The 13,046-nt window shown below is 45.4% G+C and overlaps 1 protein-coding gene and 1 long non-coding RNA gene across 5 annotated transcripts in view; one reads left to right on the top strand and one right to left on the bottom strand.

Annotated features, from left to right (window-relative positions):
* Positions 1 to 3,371: 3,371 nt before the first annotated feature.
* LOC140393041 (uncharacterized) lies at positions 3,372 to 12,689 on the top strand. The gene is made up of 2 exons (XR_011935472.1): positions 3,372 to 3,883; positions 12,570 to 12,689. It is a non-coding gene; the product is annotated as an uncharacterized lncRNA (long non-coding RNA).
* Positions 8,513 to 13,046, bottom strand: part of LOC140393040 (interferon-induced protein with tetratricopeptide repeats 5-like) — a 70,811-nt gene continuing 66,277 nt past the window's right edge. For all 4 annotated transcript variants that reach the window (XM_072478986.1, XM_072478984.1, XM_072478987.1 and 1 more), the window contains one exon: positions 8,513 to 11,572. In XM_072478986.1, coding sequence (XP_072335087.1) covers positions 10,099 to 11,572 — 1,474 coding nt within the window. In that variant the 3' untranslated portion in view covers positions 8,513 to 10,098. The remainder of the gene's footprint in view (positions 11,573 to 13,046) is intronic.

Raw genomic sequence — 13,046 nt, 5'->3', positions numbered from 1 at the left:
GGGCCCATTATCGTGGACTACCACCAATATTAAGCACGCAGACTGGTCTCCATATGCCAAGGGCACATGGGCTGTATAATAAGGGTTCCACGGTATAAGTGACCAGTCGGGTTCCCATGTCGCGAAGCTCGAGTGGCTGAAGGCCTGTCCGGATGGTGGTAAACATGAGTAGACTGATGACCAAAACTGCCGCTTCCTTGTCCTGTTCCATCTCGGTGGGGTGTCCGTTTTGGAAGCAGTGTCACCCGGATAGGTGTCGTTTTAGGGCCAGTCACACAGAGCAGTGGTAGGGTTGGTTCCTCAGCTTCCAAGGTCTCCAGGAAATGCATGTGGCCTCTTAGGGGGAAATAGCGACTTGTCCGTTATTGGGGAATGGTGCCCTCATGTGATTGCCCGGAGCCTTATTCCTGGCCTTGGTTTCCCGCTCAATACTGCCGGCTGCCGTCCGGGAACGCTGAGTCTGGTGAAGCCCCGTGGTCGCTCCGGGTTGAGTCGTGGTGACGGTTGCGGGACCTGTGATGACTTCGACCTTGGAAGTACCTGGCACCTCGCTTCCGGTAGATGTCGGCCGATGGTCTTGGCGATGCCCAATGTTCAGGACCGCCAGGCCCTGGGGTTCTTGGAGGCCATAGTCGGGGGTTTCCTGGGTGAGCGCCATGTTGACAGCCCTGTCAAGCATCAGGAGGTTCTCCATTAACAGCTTCCACTGCGTCTCCCAGTCCCTAAGTCCGCAAACGAAACAGTCCCGCAGCGATTCAACCAGAGAGCTCTGAAACCGCAGTGGGTGGCTAGTCCCCATAAGCGCACCAAGTATTTCCCGGTGGACTTTGCCGCCGTCTACGAAGCGGTATGGAAATGGTACAGTTGGACCATAATGGGGTGCTGTGGATTTAGGTAACGGCCCATCCGGTAGATCAGCATGGCGAACGGAACTCCATCCAGCCTGCCCGGGTAAGTCAATTTACTGATTAATGTGTCAGTTAGTCTGCCAAAAGCGGGCAGTAAGATGACAGTCTGTCGCTTGTTACTGGTGATCGCGTCTGTGCGGAAAAAATGTTGAAACCTTTCGATGTACTGGGCCCAATCATCTGAGTCGCCATCAAAAGACTCGAGTTTACCTGTGTATGTTGTGCCTGCCGGCTGGAGAGCGGCATTCTGTGGTTAGAGTTCGCTTATGGTAGCTCCACTTGATCCACGTCACCAGTGTTTTAGACAGCGGCAAATAATCCACGATAGGTCTGGCTGACAGGGTACAACTCATCTTATTCCACACTAGTCACAATAATCACTCCTCTCAGCTCCCCGCAGGGTCTCCTTCTCCGAACTGCTTCCAGGTCAGGGTTTAAATTCTGTGCGGAGCTCCACCAATTGAGAGGAAGCTCTGTCCCCCAGTCACCTTAGGAGCTCATACTCTGAAGTTCAGGAGGGGAACCATTCTCTCAGCTCCTGCTGCTTCTGGCTGAAACCCTGCTTCCGACCTGGTGTGTTATTCTGTATGCTGGCTGCCTTTTTCAGACTTTGAAACCTGGACTACGGTAAGGGGAAAAGGTGCTACGCCTGGTTGGATGGAGGGCAAGAGGAGCCTGTTCCTGCTGCCAGTTGCTTACAGGGGAGAGAGAAAAGAGAGATTGCAGCTGCTACGCCTGGGACTCATACTTGTTACTGGCTGCTCTCATGCTTATCGGCTGGGAGTGGAGCACAGGTTTTGGTTTGCCCTCTGCTGGGCTAAAAGTGGAGGAGAACGGATGCACTTTTTGCAGTTTTGGACTGGATGAAACATAGAAACATGGAAAATAGGTGCAGGAGTAGGCCATTCAGCCCTTCGAGCCTGCACCACCATTCAATATGACCATGGCTGATCATTCAAATTCAGTATCCCACTCCCGCTTTCTCTCCATACCCCTTGATCCCGCTAGCCACAAGGGCCACATCCCGCTCCCGCTTGAATATATCCAACGAACTGGCCCCAACAGCTTTCTGTGGTAGAGAATTCCACAAGATCACAACTCTCCAAGTGACGTTCTTCCTCATCTCAGTCCTGAATGGATTACCCCTTATTCTTAGGCTGTGACCCCAAGTTCAGGGCATCGCCAACATAGGGAACATTCTTCTTGCATCTAGCCTGTCCAGTCACATCAGGATTTTATACGTTTCTATGAGAGCCCCCTCTCATTCTCCTGAACTCCAGTGAGTACAAGACCAGTCGATTCACTCTTTCTTCATATGTCAATCCTGTCATCTGGGGAATTAGTCTAGTGAACCTTTGCTGGACACCTACGATAGCAAGAATGTCCATCCTCAAACTAGGAGACCAAAACTGCACACAATACTCAAGGTGTGGCCTCACCAAGGCACTGTATGACTTCAGAAAGACATCCCTACCCTACTCATACACTCAAACCCACTCGCTATGAAGGCCAGCGTGCTATAAACTTTCCTCACTGCCAGCTGTGCCTGCTTGCCACCCTTTAGCGACCATGACCGAGTTCCATCATGACACCCAGGTCTCGTTGCGCTTCCCCTTTACCTAAACTGCCACCATTCAGATAATAATCTGCCCTCCTGTTTTTGCCACCAAAGTGGAAAACCTCACACTTACCCACATTATGTTGCATTTGCCAAGTATTTGCCCACTCAGCCAGCCTTCCAAGTCACCCTGCAGCCTCTTTGCATCCTCCTCACAGCACACACTGCCACCCAACTTAGAGTCATCTGAAAATTTGGGGATTTTGCATGCAATTCCTTCGTCCAAATCATTATTGTACATTGTGAATAGCTGGGGTCCGAGCACTGAACCCTGCGGCACCCCACTCGTCACTGCCTGCTGTGCAAACCTAACTTGACCGTCTGAAGCATCTTTGGATGCACGACATAAAGTCTTAAAGGGTCTCATTTTAAATTGCTTTCTATTACCTTATTAATTCAGTTAGCAGACAGATGGCCCCTTGTAAATTGATTACATTGTCTTGAGTTTAATCGATCCCTTGACAAGATCAATTCAATTTGTATGGTGACACACACACACCATTGTTCAATAATAGTACCATCGGAGCCAGTGTCATCAGTCGATTACCGTGGCTTTTGTATTGCTTTGTATATTCAACTCTGTAGAATTACTGCAGTAGACATTGACGTCATCTGATCACCCCCCCCCCCCCCCCCCCTTTGTATCGGAATTGTCCCTTTTGTCTCTGTGTGAGCCAACTGAAAGGTTCAGCAATTACCAATGTGTCACCTGTGGGGGGGGGGGGAGGAGAGTTTCCTTTGTGTATAAGGATCTCTACGTCCCTTATGTTCCTCAGAGTGTGTTTGTTGCGACCCTTGATTCTAGCGTCCTCTCTCCTTGTGCAAGTGAAATCATTTCACTTTAACTGTGTTGTTATTTGTTACATTTCTTTCAGTCTAAAAGTTTTATTCGGATGTTAAAGATTTCAACAGTAATTTGGAGGTTCCACCGAGATCGCTTCTTCTGACCCGAGTAGGAGCGGATAAAGCTAAGTGCTTGATGGACGGCTGAGGGGGAAAACCTAAGTGGCCACAAGTACAATTTTATACTTTGGGATTTTCACAGTGGTTGCCTAGGTCAAGCATATTCTGCACCCGCTGGCCCAGATACTGCAAACAGTAAGACTCTACTCCAGGACCTGGTTACCTTTTTTGAAACATTTTCTCTTGCAAATTAAAAACAAGAGTGCAGGGTTTTTGAAAACACCTGGGTTTTTGAAAAGGTCCTGAAAGTAACTCCACAGTAAAAGGGTAAAAGGCTTTTTCGCGGACAGCCTACACGTCGCGGACGCGAACAAGAGAAAAAGTTAAAGAGCTAAAAGGCTTTGTCGCGGACAACCTACATATCGCGGACGTGAAAGAGAGAAAAAGTGAAAAGGTAAAAAAGGCTCTGCTGCGGGCAACCTTGCGTATTGCAACACATGTTGGGAACACATTCAAAGTTGGCAGTATTTGTACTGAGGGTTGTCGGGGACACCCAAGAAGGTTTCGGCCATAAGTTTAAATAAGTTAGAAGTGTATATGTAAGTACGTCATCCATAGTGACGACCAACATAGATCGAGAATTGATCGTATGATTAGTTAAAGCATAAGTATTTGTAAGTTGTATGTATGTTTAAGAACTGTTGTAACTCCTGTAAACTGAAGCAGCCTGGACTAAGGGATAGTGATACTAGATTTTAAACTACCTATCACCCCAGGTTGAAAGAATGGGAACAAGAGCAAGTAAAGCACCACCAAAGGGCACACCAGCCTGTTTCATGCTCCAGAATTGTGGCCAGTCATCTGTCGGCCATTTGAAAAATTGGGTAAAATGGATAAAAGGGGGGAATAGGCCGCTGGCGGGTCATTTCACTTAGAAAGAATTTCATCCCGAGAAGAATACCTGATGAGTAGGCACCTGGGGCGAAAAGGATACAAAAGATAAATTGGTCAGCATTTGGGGATTGGAAAAGAGAGGCAGAAAGACGCAGAGAAAAGAGAGTAGAAGCCATAAGGCAACTCCGAATAAGGACAAAAAGGGACACTAATTTCCAGGACAGATAGCTCAGCCCCGAGCCACTGTGCCGCAATGGTCAAGTAGCGATGAGCAAGAAATGCAGTATATGTGGTTAGAAGTCCCACCACCATACATGCCTCCCCCACCGCCACTGCCCCAACTCCCTGCAGTTGAGAAAAGCCTCCCAGTGTTACCGCTGCCACCCCCTCCCCCGTCAGACATTGCTAGCTGACTAACAAGCGCGCCAAACAGAGCAGAAGGCAGACAGGAACCATTACCATCCAGCACCACAAGGTCAGGTACGCAATATGGACTGCAAATGCCTTTACGATATTTTCCCGGTGGCCCAGACAGCCAACCAATGCCCGCGCATAAACCATGGACTAATGCAGAGTTGAGGCTCATGGTTGAGGAAATGGGAAACCCTGAGACCACAGTTCTCTGCCATGAACCCAGCATTTTAGATGGAGAAATACTTATTAGGCTTGGCTAAAAGGCCGGTTCAAAGATTTTGAAATCAAATTCCAAGGTTTTAAAGCCCATCGAGAGAGCCCAAATGCAGGACCAACCATGAGGCCATCTGTTAACTTTTGGACAGATTGCTATAAGGCCCTCCGCGGATCCATTCCCCAAAAGACAAATTGGTCTAAGATAATAGAGGCTACACAGAAAAAGGACAAAAACGTCCAGGATTATGCCCAAAGGGTAGAGGGACTCATGGAACAATACTCTGGGCTAACTAAACCCACATCAGAAGGGCCCAAGATTAGTGCCATCGTCAACGGTCTGCGACCTGATTTAGGATCTGCCCTTAAATTAATCTGCCTGGGCTGGAGGCAAGAATCCATAACTAAAGAAGTTTCCATGCTCCAAGACTTAGGAGAAAGGAGTAGGGAGTTTAAGAACAAAAATACAGTCCGGTTTGAACAAACTACTGGACTTTTGGAAAAGGAAGTGGGAGAATATGCCCAGTTTCCCCAAAATCCACACCACCAACCACAAAGGGGTCGAGGGAGATTTAAACAAAGGGGGCCTAGGAGAGGATTTGGAGGTTACAGGGAACCACGTGGGACACAGACAGACAAAGAGGGCTGCCATACCTGTGACCAACTAGGTCACTGGGCCAGGAAATGCCCACAGACAAGCCACGAGGGTTGTCACAACTGCGGACAACTAGGCCATTGGGCTAAGGACTGTCCCCAACTAAAACCCCATTACCAACAGAATTAGAACCAGCATAATGGAAGAGGCCATGGGAGGGGTGGACACATATCAGGCTGCCCGCAGGCCAACTATTCAGTCCAGGATCCCTGGGGCAGGGAGGGTCACCAGGATTGAGCACTCAATTAGACCCAGTGGTGAGAGGCCTGCCGGGCTGCTTGCCAGCCCTACCCGCTGCATATTATGCCCGGTTTTCTCTCTCTATAATACCCGGTTTTCTCTCTCTCTCCTTTTTAAAAAAGTGGGGTTGGATTAGCTACCCTCCAATCCATTGGAACTCTTCCAGTGTCTGTAGAATGCTGGAAAATTATCACCGATGCAAACACTATTTCTAGGGCCACTTCCTTCAGTACTCTGGGATGCAGAGCACAAGGCCCTGGGGAATTATCGGGTTTTAATCCCATCAATTTCCCCAATATAATTTCCTGACTAATAACGATGGTGCCCGAAGACCAGATGCCAGAACTGTGAGAGCAGCAGGGTGGCGACCCAATTGACTATGTATATTGCTTGTACTGATGTTGGTTATGTTTTATTGTTGGGGGATTATATGGAAATTATTATATTTTTGTTGTGTTTTGGGTTATTTTGTGCTTAGCAGCTTGATGCTCGCCAGTTGTGGCCCTGTTGCATTGGGGATTGAGGGGGCGCTCCTGGTGCTAGTGAGAGGGAAGGATATTCTCTCTCTCTCCATCTCTCTTCTCAACCGTGCGCTGCCTGTCTTTTTCCAGTGGACTGTGCTGCTTGCAGGCGCCTCTCCACTGACGAGGGGCTGTTACTGGAGCCAGGGGAGGGGGTAGCTTGCGCTGGCTTGTGTGCTGACGGCTTTGCCTTGTACTTAATTGTTTGTTGGGTTTCTTGTGGTTGGTTGCTCTGTATTTTGTCTTTTTTTTGTAAAGGGAGCTCTCTCTCTTCTGCCATGCCCCGTATCGGTTTCTCCTTTTCTGGTGGTCTGTGCTGCTCATTTAGATGCCTTTTCACCAATGTGGAGCTGCCGTTAGGGCAGTGCATCGATGTGTCCGTTTCCAGTGTTGCCTGTATGTTATATGTTATGTTTTAATCTTTATTGTCACAAGTAGGCTTACATTAACACTGCAATGAAGCTACTGTGAACAGCCCCTAGTCGCCACATTAAAGCACCTGTTCGGGTACACAGAGGGAGAATTCAGAATGTCCAAGTTACCCAACAAGCATGTCTTTCGGGACTTGTGGGAGGAAACCGGAGCACCCGGAGGAAACCCACGCAGACAAGGGAGAACCCACGCATACTCCACACAGACATCATCCCCAGTCTGGAATCGAATCTGGGACCCTGGAGCTATGAAGCAACTGTGCTGACCACTGTGCTAAGGTGGGCACATTTCCACCAATGTCGGGCTACCATTGGGGAGGAGTGGGGGCAGAGGTGTGTGACAACATGTATATTGTATCGTCACTGAAGTGTTAACAATTTGATGTGAATGCTTCCAACCACTAGATGGTGATCAAGAGCACACACGTGAATCACGTGATACCTTGATTCTGGGAGTAGGTGATTAGGTGGGATACAGAGTAGTCATGTTTTTAGAAGCTCTGTAGATAGAATAGCAGTCTTAGTATATTTTACAATATTTGTACCTTCGTAAGGTGCTTCAAATCTTGTTTAGTTGTAGTGTTGAAAAATAAGCTTTGTTTGAAACATAGGTTGATGTTCTTTGTAAGGCACGACACTTCAAAGCCATCGTCATCCACAAAGCAAAGAACATCACAAGGTGGCCGTATGCTGGCCTTGTAGCTGTTGGTTTGTTTTAAAGAACTGTTTTGGGTTGAACTGTGCCCCCTCTTGGGAGGGGACTGGTGTTTTCTCTCTCTCTCTCTCTCTCTCTCTCTCACTGTGCCCTTTTCTGGTGTTCTGTGCTGCTCATTGGGTGCCTTTCCGCCGATGTGGGGCTACTGTCGGGACTAGGGGCTTGGTGGTGGGTGTGTGCTAGCTTGAGAGCTGGTGGCTTTGTGTTTTTTTTTGTATTGTAAATGCTTTTAGCATATTATTGATTTTCATGACTATTTTTAGCAAGTTGCTGAGTCTTTTGTGTTCTTGAGTTGTCAAAAAACTTAAAATATTTGTCGGAGGAGGATCGAATGCTGTACAAACTCTGTTCGTAAAGGGGGGTCACAACACAAACTTTTTTTCCCCACTAGTTGGTGCATTTTCCAATATTTCGGGTTCTGTTACGAGTGCAATGATTGGATTTTATTCTAATATTTCGACAAAAAAGGAAACAAACTCTCTTCAATTTTATTATAAAGTTTATTTCCCATTTGGGAATTGATGATTATTTTACATTTTGAAGCTTCTGTGCCCAATCAGCAGCAGGGAATCTATTACTGGGAAAAATCAAAAGTTTCAATGAATTTACTTTGTCCTTAAAAATATTGACCAAGAAGCAAATGGAGACCGCACGCCATTCTCATTGGTGGAGAGTCATGACAGTCCTAATTCCAGGTGACAATATCATCAATATTGATGAGTTCTGTTGTGAACAGCTGTGTCTGCATTGATAAAGTTTGAATTATTTTCGATCTTATATACTCTTAGCTTTCATCGCATCGCAGTATTTTCCATTTAGCCGAGAAGGCGACAATTTGTAGTTTGTGTCTGAGTTTCTCTGTGTTTACCAGAATGAAATATTATTCGTAAAAATGTACACAAGTGGCCAAAACTTTCAGAAAGTGACTTGCAGATTTTATTCCCAAAGTCTTCTGTACCTCACGAGCAGTTTGTGTTCACACAGGACAATAACACAAAAATAATTTTAGCCAGTTTCATTTTATTGGTTATTTTAACATTCAAACTCATTCAGTACAATTATAATTGATATCTGTTAAGAAAATCAATATTAGCAGCCATAAGTTTTATTCTTTTTCACCCACTTTCACCCATTTTTATATCTTTTAGCCTTCCCCCAGTTACTGCTTCCCCCCTCAGTGAGATGGTACAGTCTGTAGAAAATGGTCTTTCCCGGGTATTGTCCAGGCTGCTCTGTGTTGGCCAATGAGGGACTCCGATGGTTTGATGGAAAGTTGGTGAAGTTGTCAATTTACAGGTAGTGAGACTCCCAGTGACAGAGGCTGAGATCTGAATGAACGCTCTGGATGGGAGTCCGATCGTCTGTCAGCAAATCCTCACAGCAACAGAATCGAGCTGTTGATTTATCTGAAGAGTCTGCAGTGATTGTTGACCCTTTCTCCGCTGTCACAGATGGAAAGCCTTTCACCCAATGGGGAATGTTTCTGTGAAGAGGTAGCAAGTGAAAGATAGGGTGGCAGAGTGGATTTATTATACCCTCTGTGGCTGGATTGGATATTGTTATTACACCATCATTATCATAAAAACACCATAAAATACACACTCAAGGTACACTGAAGGTTGTTGTAACAGCTGTTATAATGATTTCCCATTTAAAATCATGAAACAGATGAAGCTCCAAACAAAAGATACTTTTCATCTACATTTGGACATCAGTTTACATCTATCTCCCAGTTATTTAGGTTATATTAGAATTTGATGGAAGAGGGCAGCTAGGTGGGGCAGTGGTAGCACTGCTGCCTTACAGCACCGAGGTCCCAGGTTTGATCCCGGCTCTGGGTCACTGTCTGGATGGAGTTTGCACATTCTCCCCGTGTTTGCTTGGGTTTCGCCCCCACAACCCAAAGATGTGCAGGGTAGGTGGATTGGCCATGCTAAATTGCCCCTTGGGGAAAAAAAATGAATTGGGCACTCTAAATTTTAAAGAATTGTTTAAAAAAAAACAATTTGATGGAGGTGATTTTAAATGTACCCACTCGGTAAAATTGGGTTAAACTGCTCACCCAAAGTGGGCGTGGACCTCAGTAACATACAGCGACTGGGTTCTTGTGACATCATTGGGCACCGACTGCGCTGCCAACTCTGTCCTGAACCCAGAGCCAGAATCTGCAGAAATCCCCTCAGCACTCACCCAAACCCCATCAGGAGTTACAATCAGACCCATGTTAAGCTGATTATTGTTTTAAGCAAGTTTGCATAATTTACAAAGAATTATTGTGGCTCTGTCCAATTGGTTCAATTATCGCTAATCACCCAAATCCTTTCTAATTTTGCTCCTTTTCACACTCAGTAAACACTCTAAGGATATGGAAATAAATGCTGTTTGGTTCGTTTGCCAGTATGGTTAATATTTCTGAATGAAGCACAGGGATTTAGAATAATTACAATAAGATTATTGGTTGAAAATTAAACACACACAAAATACTCATTTGAAAGAAGGTGCAATCAGAATATGAATCAAAATGTAGCCAACTAAACCTGTTATTAGATCAGGGTAATGAATACATTTTTCAAAATGTATTTAGTTTCAGTTGGGAAAGTCATTGTCAGCCTCGATGGAAAGGTGTAATTCAGAAAGAGCACTTAGATATTCTTCATTGCCAGGATCGAACTTCAAGGCCTTTTCAAAGCATTTAATAGCTTCACATCTCTCACCATTCAGCTGGTGCATTGACCCAAGTAAAGCATAAGCCTTGCTTTCTCGAGGATTCCTGCGAAGTTGTCTTGCTGCTATCATCTCCAACTTGTCTCGGCATTGTTTCTTTTGTTTTGAGTCATAATTGACTTTCATTCCTTCCAGAAAATGGGTGATGGCATTTGATTCCGATCCCAAGTGATTTTGTTCAAAGAGCCCAGCCTGTAAACAGATTGCCTGCTTATTTTCTGGACGTATACCCTGCAATGTCAGGAGATGGTTGTAGATCTCCTTCGCTTTGTCATATTCTTCATTTATTGCACAGATTTCTGCAAAATCCAGGTGCACGTTAATAGATGTTAATGGTCGATTTTCTATTGCCTTTTGAAAATGAAACTTGCATTTCTTAATCAAATCATTCCTCAGCTGAAAAGCAGGATTGTGAGGATCTCTGCTGCCTGGATTTGTAATCAGTGGATTCAGTTTGGTTCTGTAACACTGACCTATTTGATGGTGTAAGAAGGTAGAGTGTGGGGTCGCTTCCAATCCTTTGTTCAACAGCTCCACAGCTTTTTCCACATCTCTTTTGTTTCTGTAAAACTTTGCTGCGTAACGAAGCACATATGGATTATCAGGGGAGTGATCCAATGCTTGTTTAACTAATTTGAGTGCCTCCTCCTTCTGTTTGGACTGTCGTAGATTTAGAGCCAGCAGCACCTTGGCCACAGAGTGATGAGGATCAAGCTCCAGCACACGTCTCCACTGCTTCACAGATGTACTGTGACTTCTACTCTCTGGGGTACCAGAAAACCCTTCCAGACGAGACAGAACAGTCGCATATCCAACATTCCATTCAATAATATCTGGATCTTCCTCCAGAGCCTTTTTAAAACATTCCTTTGCTTCTTCATAATATTGAGCTGCAGAACTCAGCAGTGACCAACCCTTCTCCCCGTATACTTCAGGTATCATTGCTGTGTACCGAGAGGCTTCAGGAAATTGTTGACAGATCCTCTGCAGTCTGTCGAGGTAGGACTGAGCCTCTGTCAGTTGTCCCATGTGATAATATACCCAGGCATGGTTTCCATAGGTGATGATGATTCTTTTATCAAATTCATCTTCATGATTCTCCCTCAGAATTCTTTCAGCTGTGCTTAAGTTTTGAATCGCCTCCTCACAGTTTCCTTGCAGACAGTTTACAAAAGCGAGTTGGTTGTAAGACCTGGCTTGATATTCCACACCAAGATCTATTGAATCTTGTAATCTTTGCTTTATAGCGACCAGGTCAATGTTTTCTCTCTGTGGAGCCCACGTGAAGTGACATTGAAGCTGATTGAGCTCCACTTTCAACAAATCCTGTGTGTTACTGCAAGAGAAAAAAAAAAATTTACAATCCGCCTTGTCTGAAGCTCGAACTTGTCCATGTTTCACATTTGACTCTTGGAATCAATTCAAACCCAGACCTTTATGGTTCACACTAAATTACGCAGTGTGGATATTTAGCAATGGTGCAGCATCATATCAATCGATTTATATTCCAGGGCTCTGCTGGTGATTCTCAACATTGAAATTACAAGTGAATCACTGTTAATATTTTTGGTGTCAAGTATCCTGTGTATAGACTCAAAACCCACTCACCTACACAGAGTTGAAGTCTGGTGATTTGCTGAATGAGCCAGCTACTGAGGTTAAAATTTCTGATCAGTGGCTTTGAGAGCAACTGAAATAATCGGGCGTGCTTCTCCGTCCCGCCACGCAGATTTCTAGTTCAGCAAGCCGTCGGGATGCTCCGTTTCGCTGGCTGGTCAATGGGGTTTTGCATTGTGGAGCAGCCCCACGCTGTCGGGAAACCTCCGGGCTGCCGGCAAAACGGAGCATCCCGACGGCGGAGAATCCAGCCCATCATTTCAGAGACCAGAGAATCAGCAGAAAATCGTACATCCAGGAAAACATACAAACTCAACACAATCACCCGAGGCCAGAATTGAACCCGGGTCCCTGGAGCTGTGATGCAGCAGTGCTAACCACTGTGCCGTGGTGCGGCGTCAGGGCTGCTACCCACTGCACCACAAGACCTCCATTGCTAAATTGATTCCTTTGCAATTTGGAAAAAGGGAGCCCCACACACAGCTCTTTGAGGAAATGCCTGTTTTAGGTGGTCATGACAACACAAAGGCTTTGACATCTGGACTCGAAACGTCAGCTCTTTTCTCTCCCTGCAGATGCTGCCAGACCTGCTGAGATTTTCCAGCACTCTTTTTTTGACGACAACACCAATCATTCCCTTACCTTCCTGTGCTGTGCTGAGGGAGTTGCTGAGTTTTTGCTGTGATATTGAAGCAAGGCTCCATTTGTCCTTTCAGATGGATGACAAGGGTTCCGTGGAAATACTCAATGAAGAAGCTGTGATGTCTCCCCAGTGTCCTGGCCAACATTTATCCCTGAAACCAACTCCACTAAAATAAATCATCTAGTCATTTTCACATTGCTATTTGTGGGAGCTTTCTTTGTGAAAATTGGCTATATTACTTCCGACATAGCACCACTGACAACACTTCAGAAATACATCATTGGTTGTAAACTGCTTTGCGATTGTGAAGTACTTTGTATAAATACCAATTTGTCTTTAATTATTAACATCCTGAAACATTATCAGACATATACAAGAAGGAATATGGGATTTATGACTATGACACACTTTGTATTTTAAAAACAGTACCTGATTCACAAATGAATAACATAGAACATAGAACGATACAGCGCAGTACAGGCCCTCGGCCCACGATGTTGCACCGAAACAAAAGCCATCTAACCTACACTATGCCATTATCATCCATATG

The sequence above is a fragment of the Scyliorhinus torazame genome, chromosome 16, assembly GCF_047496885.1.
Source record: "Scyliorhinus torazame isolate Kashiwa2021f chromosome 16, sScyTor2.1, whole genome shotgun sequence".
NCBI classification, from domain to species: Eukaryota; Metazoa; Chordata; class Chondrichthyes; order Carcharhiniformes; family Scyliorhinidae; genus Scyliorhinus; species Scyliorhinus torazame.
This window is presented reverse-complemented; position numbering and strand designations above follow the sequence as displayed.